A 19,397-nucleotide genomic window follows, 5' to 3' on the forward strand; every position below is an offset into this window, starting at 1 on the left:
AATTGCTGGTGTTCATATACAGATACAAAGTTCATCATCATTGCAACTTCCTGTAAAAATATGGTCCAAGTGGAAACTTGATATTGTACACGCTCAACTCTTTATCTAGTATTTTAAAATCAAGACTTACCAAAATGGTTTTGGTTTTTTAGTTTTTATAAATTCAGTAGTGAGAAAAGAAACCCTTTGAAAATGGCTAGGGACAGAAGTTGCACACAAATGGGTTTAAGTGATCAGAAACTGGTTTAAACCTGTAACAGAACAGAAGCTCAGTGCACATAAACCAGGTTCAAAATGGCTGAAACTGGTTTAAGATGAACCTGGTTGACTGTTGCATCAGACTTAACTGATTGAGGTCAAACTGGTTTATAAAACTTCTGTCCCAGGCCCCTTCCTGGTTCAAGTTAAATCACAGTCCCCCAGCATGCTTTGCAGACCTGGGCTAGGTAGTGCTGTCTGCTCCAGAGAGCAGGGATAGCCCCACTCTTCTGCTGTCTAACTGGAGCAGTGAGGACTGACTGACCAGTAGCGGGGGGGGGGGCCCAAGCCCAGCTGGCGATACTGCTCTGTCTGCTGCCTGCTGCACCCCCCAGCAAACCCCAGCTGGGGTCTGGGGCCAGGGAGGGGGGTTAAACACCTCTTTCTTTCCTTGTTCAGACTTACTGCTGGATGCAGCTGTGGACTACAAATTCCAGAGGCACCTGGAAGCAGAGAGGAAGTGATGAGCAACACTGCAGAGTCCTGGTACAGTGATTTTGGACTGAAAATCCCAGAGACCTTGGGGCAGCAGGAAGAGGAAGCGAACACAGCCCATGCTGGCTACATGCCAGAGAGCCTTGCTCTAGTGCCCCCCCCCTGGCTTCTGGCCTGAGCCACTGCAGGCATGTGGCTGCATTTCCTGAATCAAAAGTAAACGTCTGCTCACTTCTGTTTCAGTTTAATCTGTGCATCTTAAACTAGCCTGCAAAGAGTGAATCAATTCAGACTTTGGCTTTTTGACTATCTGTACTTAGCTAATGAGGTCCTATTCTGTTTTTCAGAGTGGGGCCAAAGTGTTCCTTTTTTCCCACAAGTTTTAAAATGTGTGGTTTGGGAAAAGGGATTGGAATGTGGGGAGTAAGATGCTTGCTGCACATAGTGGTAATTCTTTTTCGAAAAACAGTGTTATTTCTTTCAATGCATAGCTGATTGCTGGGACATAACTCAGGCTATCTTTGGGCATCATATCATGGTACCTGCTAGCCAATGGCATTGTCTTTCTTAAATGGACCTGCAAATGAAGTGTTTTGGCAAGCTTTATAGCTCACATCTGTGGAGAGAATTTGGTGTAATTATAGTTAAAATAATTGTAGGAGGCACTCAGCTTGTCTTCTGACTGAGCAGTGTTTGACATTTGAAGAATATGTTCATGTCTTCGTATTCTGTTCTCAGTGGTGGCAAATGACAGAACAAGGAGCAATGGTCTCAAGTTGCAGCAAGGGATATTTAGGTTGTATAATAGGAAAAACTTTCTCAGTAGGAGAGTGGGGAAGCACTGGAATGGGTTACCTAGAGAGGTGGTGGAATCTCCATCCTTGCAGGTTTTTAAGGCGCAACAAAGCCTTAGTTGTGATGATGTCGTTGGGAATGGGCCTGTTTTGAGCAGGGGGATAGACTAGATGACCTGCTGAGATCCTTTCCAACCCTAATTTTCTATGATTTGTTCTAGGCTATGAAATTGGAGTGATTGTAGGAATGTTAAGTTGGAGCACCAAATTACTTTCCTGGCATGGTCTGGGAGTTGAGTCAAGGTATTTTTTGTATCTAGTGCTCGTAGTAAGGAAGAAAGGTGACAGTGCATCTATAACTCACCCCAGCATGACTTCTAGCATATTTAGGGGCAGTGTAGTTGCATACCCCCTTCTGCTGCTGTTCCTGGATGATCCAGCCAAAGGAAAACCCCAGAGCCACTTCTGCCCCACTCCAGTCACAGGTTTCAGCTACATGGGGTGCCAACCTCAGCAAAGGACAGCAGTGAAGGCATACAGATTATTTCTTCCAACCCCTGCTCCCTACCTTACCTCCCCTGTGTTCCCAGCTGGTTGAGAGCAGGTGCTCTCCCCAGCTGACATCAGCATAGGGGGATTCCCATAACTGCTTCTTAATTGCTCCTGCCCTGTGCTGCAAGGCGCAGCTGCACAGAGAGCCAGGCTTTGTTGGGGACAGTGATGGCAGCATGTGCGTTCCTCCCTCTACTGCTGCGGTGGATAAGATAAAACTGACCAACTGAACAGGTCTGAGTTGCAGGCAGGCACCCACAAATTGATTGGATCTGGCCTATGGCTGCCTCTGTGGTACTCCGCATGGGGCTGAGCCCTACCTGGGGCAACCATTGCTGCGCTCCCATCCCTGTCTGCTGGCCATGTCCCTGGCCCCAGCCACAGTCAGCTCACATAGTTTCTTGGGGCTGTTCTTGGTGTAGTTGTAGCCACCTAGGTACTGCTTGGCTCCCCTCACTTCCAGTGGCAGCTTATCCATTTGCTGCTCCCCCAGCTAAGCTGCTCTAGGAGGCGGGGAAACTGTAGTTGGGCAGGCCTGCCTCAGCATGCAGGGCTCCAGCTACTGGCTGCCTTCCACCCACTCAGCCACCCAGGAGCTGGAGCCCCATGTGGTGAGGCAGGAGCCACCTAGCAGCAGCTTTTCCCCCACCCAGAGCAGCACAGCAGGAAAAGGTGCAGGAGACAGAGGAGCTTCTATAGGCAGGGGGAGATGAACAGTACCTGGGCAGCTGTGGCTGCACCAGGAGCAGACCTGCCGCAAAGCTGTCTGCTGCCTGGGGCCAGCGGGAAAGAACGTGGCACGGACTGCCCCAGGCAGGACTCGGCCCCCTGCAGAGCACCACAGGGGCGTGAGCTGGATAGTGGGATGGGGCAAACTGCACCTGCACTGCTTGGACAAGCTCTGCTGCACATGCCCCCTGCCCCGCTACTCCCAACAGGCTCCCGGGACCTAGCACACGGGCAGCCCCACCCCACCACACGCTTGCATCTACCTCAACATACACCCCATGCCCCCCCCCACCCCCACACACAGTACACAATATACAAGAGTAAGACTTTATTCTGAGCTATTATGCTATCACCTCTATATATACTACTCTAAAAAAAACATAAATCAGGACAAACATTAATTTTGCAAATAAAACATGTTAATTGTAGATGTTTGATTTTTAGTATATCTATTTTTATCTGTAATTTGTTAAAATGGTATCTTCTGAAAAGTTTGTGTGTGTGGCCCCTGACTGCTCATCAGAACTCATTAAGTGGCCTTCCCACCAAAATAATTGTCCACCCCTGTTCTAGTGCTTGTTTCCAGTCAGCAGGGGGATGGAGGGGCCAAGGAGGTGAGGATGAAAGAAGGAAACTGCATGCCGTCACTGCTATCCCCAACCAAACCTGTCTCCATGCTGCGCCTTGTGGCACAAGTCAGGAAGCAGGTCAGGAGATTGTCTGGGGACAGCTGTAGTGATATCTGTGGGGAGGAAGTCCCCCTACCTTTGTGTGCCTGCTGCCTGCCCATTTCCCCAGTGTTCCCTGCCATCCCAGGAGGGTAAGCATTTCTACAAGATAACTGGTAGGAAGGAAACGTGTAAGGCACATATTTATTTACACAAGGTACACTAGGAAGAATGTAACTGTTCAAAGCTGAGAAACTTTGAGATGCTAGGAAATAGTTAAAAGTAAACTGTCTTGCTCTGAATGTTCTTAGTTTTGCTGGATTCATTTAATAATTACTGTTACCTTATTTTAGGTGAACCCATTGTGATTACAGCACATATATTATTACTTCCCTATTTTAGAGCTGTTTCTGTTGTTTCCACTTGCCTGGCTTTGCGTGTATCCAAAGAATACTTTTAGGGTTGGGAACAGAGGTGTATATTTTAAAAAGAAAAAGATATCTAGGTAGATGCATATAGTATTATATGTCTAAGATGCGATTTGAAAGCATCTACTGTTTTACTCTCTGCTTTTGTACAGAATATAAAATTGATTAGCAATATGGTAAGTTTGAAGTTAGGACTTTTGTGTCTTACTATCTCAGGTATGTAGAGCTTATATCAATTAAACATTTCATGCATTAAGAAAAGGAAGTGCTCCTGGGGGTGGGGATATTTTTATTTATTTTTTACATGACTCCTTGCAGCAGGATTTTTGAGTTAAAAAACATATTTACCTACTTCTTCTGGATAACTGTTTTTGAAATAATTTTGTTTACAATTCACCTAACCCTTCTTCAACAGAATTTAATGTTCCATCTATCCTGAATACCCCACAGGAGTATATGACTTAAAAAAAAGGGACAAAATCAGCAGAAAAAAAGGTGGTCTGCGCACTTATGCGTTAAATATGCATGTTAATTAGAAAAAATTAGAAAAAATATGAAAACAGATGTTACTTAAATTATTGCAGTCTCAGGATAGCAGTAACTTATACACTGACAATAACTTTTATATGTGCATATGTATGTGTGTATCTGTTTCTGTATTTCTGAACATTTATGCAACTCCTAAGTGGGTAACACTAGAAAAATAACTTGTTTTGGTAGAGCTTTGGAGATTGAGGCTTCCATCAATCCTCCAGGGAAAAATCTGTCCGGCAGCGTGATCCATTGAGTAACAATGAGTTCCTGTAAAATACAACTTCTATAGAACAGTTGGAATCTAAGGTTTCAGGAGTATATTGTAGGTAACTGACATACAGTTTCATTGACTATATGGAAAACATTATTGCTACCTATAGATGAGATCTTAGAATTTGAAATGGAAGTAGCATTGACAAGATAGTATGAAAAAAGTTTTATCTTTAATTGTTTCATCTCATTTTTTTACTGGTCTCTTGTAGACTTCCAGATACTCTGCCCTGGAAGGGCAAGCTAGCAGAATGTAGCCTATTAGCAGTAAATAAAATGAGAGGATGAAAAACAAAGATGGAAATTTTAGGAATGGTTATTTGTGCATTATAAACCGTTTGAATTTGTCTGCTATCAGTATAATTGTGTTTTTTCTTTTTATAGAAAGACACTTTTGACTGGCATCCCATGTTATGGAGATAAATTCTGATATACTTCTGAATAATTACATAATCCTCTGTGTACACACAAAGAAGCAAGCATATGTGCAGTTTATATACCAGCTTCTTCCAGTGAAGGTGATTTGAAAAAAAATTGAGAGAATGAGGGAGTTACAGTATACAGTGACAGGGAGGATGGAGAACTTGTATTCTTCTGTAATTATTCAGATAATTCTACTTCTCCAGTTCCATAGCATGTTTTTTGAGCTCATATCTTGTAACTTGTGTTCTTTTATTTTTGTGGAATCCGACATGTACAATAGAAGGCTACAAAAAATAGACAATGAATTCTGGAAGACGAGAAAAATATTTCTAGCATATTGTTAGTATTGAAGAGGGTTTTTTAAAAAGTAGTGTTTAGGATATGCAATTGCTGTTCTAGCAGATGAATTACAGTAGTAAATGTATGAGAATATGGTACAATGTGAAAATGAATTACAGAAAACTATTAAAGATACCTTATTTATGTCTTGAAGAGGAAATACATTACTATAAATCTAAATTTTGTATCAATAAATTGAGCTGCCACTGTAGAATTTAAACAGTAATATAGATAGATAGAGATAAATATATGAATGAATTTAAACAGTTTAAATTTTAACTGTTTAAATACATATATATAATGTGATGATCATTGTTCTCTACACGTGAATTTGTTCATGTTGTGAGAATCTAGTCATGAGAGAAAAGGAAACTCCATAAAAGTGAGCAAATTTTTTCTGGCTACAAAAAATATTTTTGCTATATGGTACTTAGGTATCCATCATCCAAATCACAATAAAATTTACATCATAGTTTTTAAGTCGCATTTTTCCCTACAGGGTACTCTCTCATGTTCAGTGCTCGTCTGTTTTTAATACTTCCGTAACATTTCTTGAAGACTGTTTTTCACATCAGTGTATGCATCTTTTTTCCTCCTTGTTTTGCTGTATTAGGTATTTTACTATCTTTTTTTTTCTGAGCACCAGGCAGCAAGAGTATAGCTGTTGGTTTCTTTAACAGTCATTTTATCTCCCATCGTTCCTTTAGGGCCTATTCTAGCAGTGGTGGAACTGCAAATCTTTTCTACCACAGTTGGATATAGTTGGCACGAACCTTTTGGTAGTCTATAATAGTGTTTCCATTGTTAGTGGGGGTCTAGTGATAGAACAGTGATTGGGAAAATTCCCTACAGAAAATCATCTTCTTCAAAGACATACTGAGGTGTTGTTTAGGATTGTACTTTAAGAGCCATTTGATTTTAAGGCCTGCTATCTTTCCTTCAGTGTATGTAAGATGCCTTCTCATATCTGTCGCTAGCTCCTGTGATTTGCTCCCAAAATTCTGTACTGGAATTGGGAGTTCAGAAGACTGATTATTTTATCAAGTATTTCCATTCTTCCTTTGTTCTTGTAACTCTTCTACCAGAAACTGCAGGAAGGGAATTTTGGAGGGACCAATTAAATCATCAGTTTGCCTGTTGAAACTAACAGCCATACAATTCCAAGTGCTCAGCATCCATGATTAAAGTCAGATTTTCAAAGGAATTCAGGATTTAGGCCCTAAATAAAGGGCAGAATATCTAGAGAGTTTGGTAAAAGTAACATCTGACTCCTAATTTACAAATTTTAAATGCATGGTATAAAGCCTTTATACCTAGAGTATGTCTTTAGCTCCAGTACAGGTTGGTTAGTGTCCAAATGTAACTACTAAAAGGTTGCCATTCATTGACTTAATATACATGCAGTTGGTTGAAGAATCAAGTTAATTTGCTGGTGGCTGGCAAATAACACCATCAAAACTGAGATTTTTGGCAGTATTGTGTTAGTTATCAAGGATCCGATTTTGTCTGATGGTCCCTCTGGACCTTGACTGAAGCATATTAGTTGTGCATGGTATAGGAGGTTACACTGAGGTTCTCTCTATTGTAACTTTTTAGCTCGGGGAAGTATTGGTGCAGATAACTGGAGCTATCAGGAGACAATAAAGATAAAGAAGAGTTCTGAAATGGCAGCTATTGTGGTTTGCCTCTTTGAGGGGTACCAACTTCATATTGTAGTGATTATCTTAAATATAAAAAAGTACCTTTGAAATAACATAACTTAATCTACACTTCTGATTGTTTTAACTTAGTTTCTCTGGTGGCCTTTGTAGTTGCCTGCCATAGAAAGGTATCAGAAATGGCTTATATAAATGTAGAAGTTGAAAATCTCTACTTCTGGAGCTTGGTGCTGTTTGGGATTGAGGAGTCGGTCACCAGAGCCACACATGTTTTGATCCATCCTAAACAAGTGTCATCCCTGTCAGATCCATCCTAAACAAGTGCGTCTAACCTGCTCTTTAAAACTTCTAAGGATGGAGATTTTACAACCTCTCTGGGTAATCTGTTCCAATGCCTAGCTGTCCATTCAATAAGGAAGCTCTTTCTAATATCCAAATTCAATTTCCCTTACTACAATTTAAGATCATTGCTCCTTGTTCTGTCCCCTGCAGCTACAGAGGCTAGAAATAAATGTCACCAAATGAAGCAGATCAGCTCTGCCAAGGTGCATCCAGGCACAGCTGATTTGCTTCATTGGACAAAACACATGTAACCTGTTGTCTTGCCCATTGATGCTGTAAAACAGTGGGCAGTATGTTCTCCCAGGGCTTGAGGGGCCCAGTCCTTTGGATCTAGGGAACTTCTGTGCAGGATCAGGCTCCTCAAGTCACGGGACTGCCTGAATATTGAATACAGAAGCAGAAGGATGGGGCAGAGAGGGAGAGAGAGGTAGGGGGTGGGGAAGGGTGCAGTGCTGGGAGAGGCAAACATGCAATATCTTATTTAATATGTTTTCTTCCTATGGGTTTATTGCTTGCATGTTTGCCTCTTTCGGCACTGCTGTCTCCCTCTTCCCTCCCTTTCTGCCCCTCCTTCCTGTTTCTGTAGTCTATTTTTATCTCATTCTTATACATAGCTTTGGGCATGTCCTTTCACAGCATCTGATGAAGTGAGCTTCAGCTCAGAAATGCTTGTGGTGTTATATAATTCTACTTTTATAAGGTGCATATTTACCCTGCCTTCTACGTGACTTCAGACTAACATGGTTAACTGTGTGTCTAGCCATTAGACCACTTTGTTCCTGAATGGATCTATAATTCTGATAATTCCTTCTTACCCTATACCCTGCCAGGGCAGCTAATACTATCTCCATGAGTGTTGTTCCTCTTAAGCTAAGGCTTCACCTGGTCAATAAATAGTAGGCTTTTTCTCATTTGAGTTGATCTGCTTTTTTCTTCCCTTCCCAATTTGTCAGAGGAGTCAAATGTATAGCATTACTATAAGAAACATGTTAACTTCCATGTGTTTATAGCAAATGTAATGCGTTTGAATCCTGTAATTTTAACTTTGGACAGAATTACATTGTACAGGCCAATATTGTACAATTCTGTATGCAGGCAAAATGGGGGAGGCTAGAGTACTTTAGCTCTGACATTTGTTTTTGTAGAGGGTTGGAGCATTGTAGCTGAGAGAGGAAAGGTTTGAGAAGCAGAGTGACTTAGGTGATTTTTTTGTTTGTTTGTTCGACCAATCATAGAGTTGGGAGAGATGTTAGATGCTTTCAGGCACAAAATGTTCTTCTCCAAGTCTGGGAAAGAAGCAAGTGCAATTTAATTCCTGACTGCGTCTCTACCAGCTATACAGTTGGTACAATAAAGATCATCACAACCCCACCCCACCCTCACCTATTCATTCTTGAACTTTTGTCTATGAAGAAAAAGAGAAATACCATCCCCATATCTGTGATATATATTTCCATGGCCTGGAAGGATCTATAAAAACATATTAAGAATTATTACTGCAAATATATTTGTTGGGCAGAATAAAATATCTTATTCAATGTAGTTATGGTCATTTACTGTAGCCAGTTCTTAACATTAGGATTGGTATTTTTACCATCAGATAAAGTGAAGTGGTAATCTTGTATAATTCAACACTTACATAACAAAATTCACTTTTTTTATTCTGCTTCTTTAAAGAAAACTGTTGACTATCTGATTACTATAAAATCTTATAATCTAGAAATGTGTTGATACTTGTGAAGGCTTTCTTTGGAAGTTGTGTTTGGAAAAAAATTATGATTTGGTTTATGTATAATTGCAGGCAAATATAAATGCAACAGTTCCTGTCTATTGGACATCACTGTATTAATATCAATAGAAATATTTCTATTGTATGCTGCTTCTGTTAGACTAGAGTATTGATACTGACTTCATTATTAGTGGGATGATTTTTTTTTTATTATTGCATGTGTGATCACATATGTGACTGTATTCTTTAATCAGATTTAATAATCTGATTTCCATTGTTAGCTGTAGATTACAGAGAATTTTGCACTGGTAGGTTTTCTAAAGCCTTGACATTGTTTTAATCTGATAACGAATGGCTTTAAGTTCATGTTCTTTCAGTTGCTGGCAACAAATCTAAACCTGTGTTTTTTGGATTTATGAGGATAAGTCCTGCTTTGGCAATCTTGTAGATCCTCAAGAGAATAGTTAAACAGTGATTAATCATTGTTTCTTCACTGAGTGTGCAGAAAAGAATGGAAAAGCTGCATTTCACACTTCTGAAGCAATTAATCCCCATGATCTTAGCCAGGTTTGTCTTGTAGATAAGTCGGGATACAAAACTGTACCTAATTTATCAATGTATGCATGCCATAAAGTATAAAACACACAATTTATTTCATATCATTTATAGTCAAATGTAAAAAAAGAGTGACTTTGCCATATCCAAGAGTGTTTCTTACATTACCTTCATATAAACTAAGTACCAGAGATTACAATGGGATTCCTGTTTATTGTGCACATCTGGTGCAGTCACTATGCATTTTCTCATTCACTTGCTGGCATTTTTAGTGATTGTGGCATAAATCACCTTGCTAATCAGAAACATAAGTGACGGGAAGTCATCTCCTTTTTTTGAACAATGGGAAAAAACATATGGCTTCTTAGACAGGACTTGGCTGTTATACTATTTATGTGGCATTATATTCTGTATTTAGAATTTCATATTAATTGCAATGGTTTGATTGAAGGCACAGAATACCTAAGGTTTATGGTCAAAATATTTTGTTCATAATGAACTCCACGTTTAACTTTTATTGTATACCTGGATACCAAAACGTGGAGTTAAAATTAGCATGTATTTGAAAATTCAACAGAATGTTTTCAAGCACTTTTTAAATCAGTGTGATGGACAATTGTGCCTTGTAAGTAGACTGAATGAAGGAAAATGATTGTATATTATAGGGCATACATCAAAAAAAAATAAGAAAAAGGGAATTATCCCTACTGGGTAGCACTTGCTGAAGCCTCAATTTTGCAAATTATTTGTACTTTCTAACTGTAGGATATGTTACATGCATTGATGTCTATAGGTTTACACAAATTTAGGTTGGGATTAGGGTTTGGTGGTCTTCAACAAAGCGCTGAAGCAGTAGTGGTATTTTCTTATTAAAATTCCATATAGGATAGAGCATGTATGAGTTTTCTGTTTTCTCTGTGAGTTTTCAGAAGTTGCACATAAACCAGTTTAAGCGATCAGCACCTCTTTTAAACCTGTAACAGAACAGAAGTTCAGTGCGCTGAAACTGCTTTAAAATAAACCTGGATGGATGTAGTTATGAGACTTGATTGATTTAGGTTAAAATGATTTATGAAATTTCTGCCCCAGATCTGCTCCCAATGCAACTTAACTCACAGTCCTCCAGCATCCTAGGATGCTGTACAGCCCTGGGCTGTGTTCTCTGCTCTAGCAGAGCAGGGCAGCCCCACTCCCACCTGTACGCCAGGCTTTTCCATCCCAGGCAGCCATGGGCTAAAAGGATTCCCTGGCCCCACCCACTCCTTGGCCAGGGGAATCAGCCCAGCTACCTAAAGGGGTGGGAGAGCTAAAGCTCCCACAGTGATCTTCTCCCCATACTGGGCACAGCTCAGCTGGGGGTCTGGAGCTGGGGGGGGGGGCATTTTCTTCCTCACTCCCTCCTCAGCTGGCCTGCTGAGGTAGGACTGTGGTTGGGTGATTACCCTGGCTCCCAGCTCAGGTAGGGGGTGTAAGGATCCCACTGTGGGCTCTACCCTTGTGCTGGGCACAGCCTGTGTCTGGAATAGGGGTCTGAAATGGGGGAAGGGAGGGAAGGAAGGAGAGGGTGAATATTTTTCCTCTAACTCTATCCTCAGCCTGCCTGCTGGCCAGAGAGGTGAACATAGTTGTGTGATTGCCCAGCCTTCCAGCTTGGTTGGGGAGTAAAGCACCCACAGCGAGCTTCCCCACAGCTGGTCACCTGGCCATGTCCCCTCCTAGGCCAGCTGGGGGTCCAGAGCCAGGTGTGGGGGCCCTTTTCCTCCCTCACTCCCTCCTTGGCTGGAGCTGGGGTGGGGTAGGGGGGTGTTTTCCTTCCCCCACCATTCCTTAGCTGGCCAAAGTGTGTGCATAGCTGGGTGGTTGGCCTGGCTCTGGGGGTGGCAGGTGCGGGGGGGAAGAGAGGGAGAAATGCCCTGCTTAGGGCTTCTCCCTTCTGCTTTACCTCCATGCCTGGGAGACCCTGATTGGGAGTCCAGTGCCAGGTTGGGGTAGGTTCCCACCACACCCCTCCTTAGCCGGCCCAGGGTGTGGCTAGGGGGACCAAATCCAGCTCTGGGGAAGAAAGGGAGAAACACCCTGCTGGGGGCTTCTCTCCTCCCCTGGCACTGGGAAGACCCCACTGAGGGTCTGGTGGGGGGGATTTCACCCTACACCCTCTTTTAGCTGGCTGGAGGCTTGTTGGGGGACCACCACATAAGGGTGTGTCATGGGACATCCTGATGATATTCACCTGTACGTGGTTGTCAAGAATGCATTGGCCCCGCCAATCAGACTCTGATTTCCACCCAATTCTCACATGTCATGACTTCATGGATTGTTCTTTTGAGAGATGATGTTGCTTCTTTGAATCTTATGCCGCACTGGGCCTTCCAAGTGGGGCTTCAACCTCCCCTTTCACCCCAGCCATATACCAACCAGTTGTTATCACGCTAACAGGCATAATTCAGAACATATACGTGTGGTCAGCCTGGCCATCTTCTCTAACTCGAGGCCAGTTATCGTTTCTTCTTCAGGTTAATTACCTCTGATATAGGAAACAGTCTTTAAACTGTCCAGAACTCAGACCCCAGACTTATTCGAGTTATCACACTGGGCAAACAAGTCTCATCTCTCTTCTTTTCTTTTGTACCCCACTTTTCCTGAGCTTGATACCTGAGATCCAGCCATTCAGGAGGGATTCCTTCACTTGGCGAGAGAAAGAAAAACTGCCATGGGGATTCCTCACCTTCTTAGTAAGAAGAGAAAAAACATACAAAAACCCAAAGTCAGTGCTTCTACTGACGCCTCCCTGCAGGTGTGGTCCTTTTAAGCCACAGTCCCTCTTCAGCTGGCTGGGCTTCCCTCAGGGACTCCACTAATTACCTTCATTAATGCAAGTCAATGCCCCCCCTGGGGCTATAAGGTCTCATGATCCACATTGTCAGTGAAATTCAAAAGGAAAAAAAAAGTCCCTGTATACTCAGGTGTCCCTTCGCAGTCCACACCCTCAAGCTTTTAACCTTGGCCATTGCTCTGTTTGGCGGGCAGCAACCTTCACAGATAGTCTTGGTCTCAAGCCCCGTTCCTGGGGAATAGCATCTTTGCCTTTAACCAGAGCTTTCATCCTGCCAGTGTCCTCTCCTCCCCGCTCTCCTGCCCCAGGGAAAACTCCTGTCTGGAAGTAGCCCTGGGGCACTGGGAGGATCCAGTCTGATGCACCTGGTACTCTGGTAAATTCAGTCTCGGGCACGCCAGGAGTTCCCTCCTCAGCATTGTCACTGCCCTCTAAGGTAAGCCCCAGCAAGGATCATATTTCTCCTCTGAAGAGGCGCTACCATCCTCTTTGCAAGGCTGAAGGGGGGCATGGCTGGGGGAATCACTGGTCTCCCAGCTCTCGGCAGTGGCTGGCAGGCTGGGAGGTGTGCTCTAGTGCCCCCCTGACAGCTGGTATGGGGCACTGCAGGGGTCTGCCTGCCTTTCTGGTTTGAAAAGTGACCGTCAGCTCACTTTCTTATCAGTTCAATCTAGGTAGTTTACAGAAACCTGCAAAGACTGAAACGATTCAGCCTCAGGCTTTTTGACCGTCTGTACTTAGCCTTGCAGACTAACTGTAACATATTTTCCTTGGTAAAATCTGATAGGAAAATGCACGTAATGCATTTGCATGATGTAAGGGGATAACATTACTCCACAGATCTGAAAAAAGGTTTTTACGGCAAAATACGTTTGCTTACTGCATGCTAAAAGACATTTATTTTATGGACTATACTGTGTCTAGCAATTTGGCATCTTTGGTTAGGAGAAATAGACAGAGATAAAATATCAGCTGCAGTTTTTAAATAACTTTTTAAGATGGATGTACCATTTTCCTCTCTGCTCCAAATCCAAACTCAAAATTTCCCTACATGAAGTCAAAGAGAGAGTAACCATACAAAATGAGATTTACCTTTTAAAATTCCAGTTGTTGACTTGAAAATGTCAACAACAAAATTGATATGCAAGTCTAAGAAACTGAGTTTGCCAAGAGTATGTAACTTGATAGGAGGCAAACCTTTTCTTGTGATAGCTTTTATTTTCTTTCTGCACTATATTCTGGTGAACATGGTAGATTAAAATTGTTTATTTCATTTTAATGTAGTTATTTAAACTTAAATTTGAATTTACAACCATCTGTCTCAAGGGCTAAGCTCATGATAAACTATTATAATCATTTAAATAAATTGAGGAAAAAACAATCAGTTCAATATGTTGAATCAATATGTCACTCTTTGCATATCTATATATTTTTCATCTCTCTGGGATTCATGACATATGCACTGTATTATAGTTTATAAATAGAATTGGATGGTATAACTCTATTGCTTGGACTGCAGAATGAATCCTAGTACTCCTTAAAGCTTAGTATTTGGTATTGCTGCAAAAGAGCTTTTGACAAAATCAAAACACGTCCTCTGTAAACAAACTGATTAAAACAAAGGTCAGGTACAGAGGTTACACTTCTACTGGTATAAGTGATTGGAAACTGGAACCAATTGGAAAATGGAAGGCCCTAGTCTAAGATTTGCCCCCTCCCACCAGAGGGCGAATGTGGATTGTTTGCTACCAGTTTAAACTACTCCACTTACAGAAAACCATGCAAATTAGATCGAACCCACCTCAGTTTTTTGGAATTTCATAGATTTCATAGACATTAGGGCTGGAAGGGACCTCGGAAGATCATCGAGTCCAGCCCCCCGCCCAAAGGGCAGGACGTCAGCTGGGGTCATAGGATCCCAGCAAGATAAGCATCCAGTTTCATCTTGAAGGTGTTCAATGAAGGCGCTTGAACAACCTCCGGCGGCAGGCTGTTCCAGACCTTGGGGGCTCGGACAGTAAAGAAATTCTTCCTTATGTCCAGCCTGAAACGATCTTGTAGTAGTTTGTGACCATTCGTCCTCGTCATCCCTTGGGGCGCTCTGGTGAACAAACGTTCCCCCAGATACTGGTGATCACCCCTGATAAACTTGTAGGTGGCCATCAGATCACCCCTGAGCCTGCGCTTTTCCAGGCTAAAGAGCCCCAGGGCTCTCAGCCTGTCATCGTAGGGTCTGCTTCCCTGACCCCTGATCATGCGCGTGGCTCTTCTCTGGACTCTCTCAAGCTTCTCCACATCCTTTTTGAATTGTGGAGCCCAAAACTGGACGCAGTACTCCAGCTGCGGCCTCACTAAGGCCGAGTACAGGGGGAGAATGACGTCCCGGGATTTGCTTGAGAAGCATCTATGGATGCAAGCCAGCGTTTTGGTCGCTTTACTAGCCGCAGCATCGCATTGCAGGCTCATGTTCATCTTGTGGTCAATGATGACCCCCAAGTCTCTTTCTTCCATAGTGCTAACCAACATAGCACTGCCGAGCCTATAAGGATGCTGCGGGTTTTTCTTCCCAAGGTGGAGAACCTTGCATTTATCGGCATTGAACACCATCAGATTTTCATCCGCCCACTTGCTGAGCCTGTCCAGGTCAGCCTGGATCACCCGCCTGTCTTCTGGCGTGGATGCTTTGCCCCAAAGTTTGGTGTCATCGGCGAACTTGGCCAGTCCGCTTCTGACTCCAGTGTCCACATCGTTAATGAAGATGTTGAACAGTATGGGTCCAAGGACAGAGCCCTGGGGGACCCCACTGGTCACAGGACACCACGATGAGTGACTTCCATCAATTACTACCCTCTGGGTCCGACCCCGGAGCCAATTTTCCAGCCAGTGGATCGTGGGGGACCCAAGGTGACAATTGGCCAGTTTCTCCAAGAGACGATCATGGGACACCAGATCGAAGGCTTTTTGAAGTCAAGATATATGACATCAATCTCATCTCCCTTGTCCAGGTGATAGGTCACCTGGTCGTAGAAGGAAATGAGATTGGTCAAGCAAGACCTACCCGCAACAAACCCATGCTGGCTATCCCTTAAGATGTTGGCGTCGGCCAGTCCATTAAGGATGGCCTCCTTAATAAAACTTTTCTAAGATCTTCCCCAGGATAGAAGTCAGGCTGATGGGCCTATAGTTAGCCGGATCCACTTTCCCCCCTTTCTTGAAGATAGGCACCACGTTGGCCTTCTTCCAGTCTTCGGGCACTACACCAGAGCGCCAAGAGTTTTCAAAGATCCGCGCTAGAGGCTGGGCTATGATGCTCGCCAGCTCCTTGAGTACCCTGGGGTGAAGATTGTCAGGGCTGGCTGACTTGAAGGTATCCAGCTTCTCAAGATGTTCCTTCACAAAGTCAGCATTAATGGAGGGCAGGGGATCACCCTCACCCAGACTTCCCGGCCCTGTAGCGGGCACGGGCGTCCCATGGGGCTGATGAAAGACCGACGCAAAGTACCTATTTAATAGGTTGGCTTTTTCCTGGGCGTCAGTTGCCCCATCTGGTTCAGCAGGGGTCCAACGTTGCCCCTGCTTTTCCTCCGGCTCCCCACATATCTGAAAAAGGACTTTTTATTGTCCTTGATGCTCAAAGCTAGCTGGAGTTCAGTTGCAGCCTTGGCTTTCCTGGTCTGCTCCCTACAGGACCGGACCAGTGCAGCATAATCCTCCTTGGAGGTGACTCCCATCCTCCATCCTTTGTAGGCCTTTCTTTTTAGCCTCAGGAGGTCTGCTAGGTCCCTGGAGAGCCAGGGGGGCTGCTGTGCCATCTTGCTGCCTTTCCTCCAAGATGGAATAGACTTAGTTTGTGCATTGAGGATCGCTCCCTTGAGGAGCAACCACTCTTCTCGAACTCCCCTCTTCCTGCGGTCACAGTCCCTTAGGGCCTCACTGACAAGCCTCCTGAGCTTGTCAAAGTCGGCTTTCCTGAAGTCAAGGACTTGCGTGTTGCTGACCGACTTGCCAGCTTTTCGGCAGATGGTGAAGGTGATCAGCTCGTGGTCGCTGTCACCCAGCTTCCCATCGATCACTAGGTCGCCGACTAGGTCCTCCCCAGTAGCCAGCACCAGGTCGAACAGCGCTGTGCCTCTCGTTGGCCCATAGACTTCTTGAGTCAGGTAGAGGTCATCCACGCACGAGAGGAAGCTCTGCGACCGCTCAGATTTTGCTGAGCGATCCTCCCACGAGATGTCTGGGTAATTGAAGTCACCCATGACAACCATGGTCCTGGAGCAAGCTGCCTCAGCCAGTTCCTGGGCAAACTCCTGGTCTAGCTCAGGACTTTGGGTGGGAGGTCTGTAATAGACTCCCACCATTGTGTCCCCTGTGCCGTGTTCCCCACGGATTTTAACCCAGAGGGTCTCCAGCCGTCCACCCTGGTGGCCAATATCGGCTTGCAGGGACGCGGAGCTTTCCTTAACATAGAGAGCTACACCCCCGCCCCTTTTCTCTACACGATCCCTCCTGTACAGGGTATAGCCATCTATCCCTGTGGTCCAGTCATGGGTGGAGTCCCACCAGGTCTCCGTGATCCCTATGACATCGTAATTGTTTGCACTGAGCAGGAGGATGAGCCAAAACATAGATTTGATAGAGAATTAAACCATCTTGTGTCCACCCAATTTTTTATTTATTTTTTTTTAAGAAGGAGAAATCTTTGTCTGCCACCTGGTTTGTTCATTGGATAGAATAGGGAGGCTTTCTCTGCTCACATTCAATTTCTCCAATTTGAGTGAACTAGTCCAAAACAGAGAAAACACTTTGTTTTTTCCCTTTCGGCCTGTTAAAAAGCTTCTTTTACAAAAAATCATAATCTCCACTTCAGTAATTTATGCCAATTCGTGTGGTATTTCATTCCTTTAAACTCTGCTGCAACATCTATCTTTCTGAATAGATAGGTTGTACTGAAATTGTGTCTTGGTTGTTAAGTCCCGTCCCCTCCCTCCCCCTCTTCCCTCAATAATTAAGCATCCCTTTGGTAGATCTCTTGCTTAATATGAGATTTGCTGTGGCTCTTTTAATTTTCAGGAATTAATTTTTTTATTTTTTTTTTAAATGGGAGAAATGTTCAGGACTTTGGGGTAAACTTTTAAATATATACTGAGGTACTTAAGCATGCCCTGTTGTTAGAGATCATTACGGTGTGTTCAACAGGCTGCTTCAGGAGTTTTGTTTCATTTGAGCTATATATTTTTACCTGGCTTTTGTTAATTTATTTAACATAAAAACAGATAATCATGCAGGTAACTTGGCTATAACATGAGGTCTAAATTTTACCCTCCATTTTATTATTTGGGCCCCAATCCCAGCACAACAGGGGCAGGAGGCGGTGGTGCCAGGCCCTGGAGCCTAGTCCCAGCATACAGTGGGCCAGAGAGGTCAGTGCTGGGTGGCAGGGACTAATCTGCCCTTCAGGCTGTGCTACTCCTCTGGACCATGGGATCAAAAAGTTGAGCTCCCCTGGTATAGAGCATAAGGGATAAACTGCAGAATAAGTATGAGCTCTTGTTCATTTAGATGAATTAGTTGCATCTTTGATCTTTTACCTTCTTTAAAGCTCTGATGATTTTAATATTCCTCCAGTTTATTCAGTATTACCATTCTATTATTCTTGGACAAATGAACTGAGCTTTTGTAGCAAGAGCAGCTCCTGCTTATTTTAAGTATGAAATAAAATATTACATAAAGTATGTGTTGTATAATGCATATTCTTATGTCTTAAATATAAAATATGAATCAGCTGCTCAAATGGACTAATTCAGGAGTACTGGTGGGAAACAGACAGAGGTGGATATAACAGGATAATAGGGGTCCCCTATTACCCCTGTATCCTCCCCCAAGCTATACTCTGGTCCCTTCCCCTTCCTGATCTGCAGCTCTGCCTTCTGTTTTCTTCTCTGTGATCCTTGTCCAATACGGTGCTTTGCTTTCTGCTGCTTACCTTCTCTGCCACTGTGCTGCCTGTCCCTTCCCAATTTTCTGCCACGTGCCACACAGAGGTTGCCTTTACTACTCATGGCATCCATGCCACAGGTTGGCCATCCCAGTAATGGGTAATTGTAATGAATGAAAATCTTAATGGTATTTTTGCTACATAAGTTCCTAAGTTTTTTTTGATTGGAATTAAAAATTAGGTTTTTTTTTTTTCTCTTAACAGGTAATATTGCTTTATTTGCTAAGGCATTCATAATTTTAAATAGCTTAACAGTGTGACACAGTAGGAAAATACTGTGGAAACCATAACAAAAATAAATAGAAGGATTTATAGTATGAGTCCATTTTCAATGCATTTTTCTTGTATATGACTGAATATGGTTTGAAGTGTTACATGTCAGATGTATCAGAAATTTACCTCACTCTCTAACAGAAAATATTGGGGTTTCTCTCTCTCTCTCTCTCCTTTCCTCCCACCCCTCCCTCCCCCGCCTCCCGCTGTTTGTGTGTTTGTTTTGGGGGTTTATTTGTAAATTTCCTCTGGCCTTTGAACTAGGCAAAATTATTCAGGTAAGAGGGCAGAAGTTAGCGGTGGGAGTAGGGACAGCAGGAGGGAGCTGTAGCATATTACATTGGGAATCTAATTCAGTTCTTTTATATAAATTGAAAAACAGAAATGTTTTGAGTTACGGGGCTATAATTCCTTTGAGGAATTGTGATGGCATCATAAACTAATAGTTGTGTTTATGATGTCACCAGACTCTATTGATGAAATCATGCAGTAATTCAGTCTTGCTTTTTGTGTTTATCAGGCAAAGAGTATCAATGGCAAAAAATATCTTCGTTCTCTATTTCTCACATAAACCCGTAGAAT

The 19,397-nt window shown here is 43.2% G+C and overlaps 1 protein-coding gene across 1 annotated transcript in view; it reads left to right on the forward strand.

Moving 5' to 3' along the window:
- The first annotated feature begins 657 nt into the window (after positions 1-657).
- Positions 658-19,397, forward strand: part of TBC1D5 (TBC1 domain family member 5) — a 371,763-nt gene continuing 353,023 nt past the window's right edge. The window contains exon 1 of the mRNA XM_019497895.2: positions 658-744. Coding sequence (XP_019353440.2) covers positions 670-744 — 75 coding nt within the window. The 5' untranslated portion in view covers positions 658-669. The remainder of the gene's footprint in view (positions 745-19,397) is intronic.

This window comes from Alligator mississippiensis, chromosome 5 (genome assembly GCF_030867095.1).
Source record: "Alligator mississippiensis isolate rAllMis1 chromosome 5, rAllMis1, whole genome shotgun sequence".
NCBI lineage: Eukaryota > Metazoa > Chordata > Crocodylia > Alligatoridae > Alligator > Alligator mississippiensis.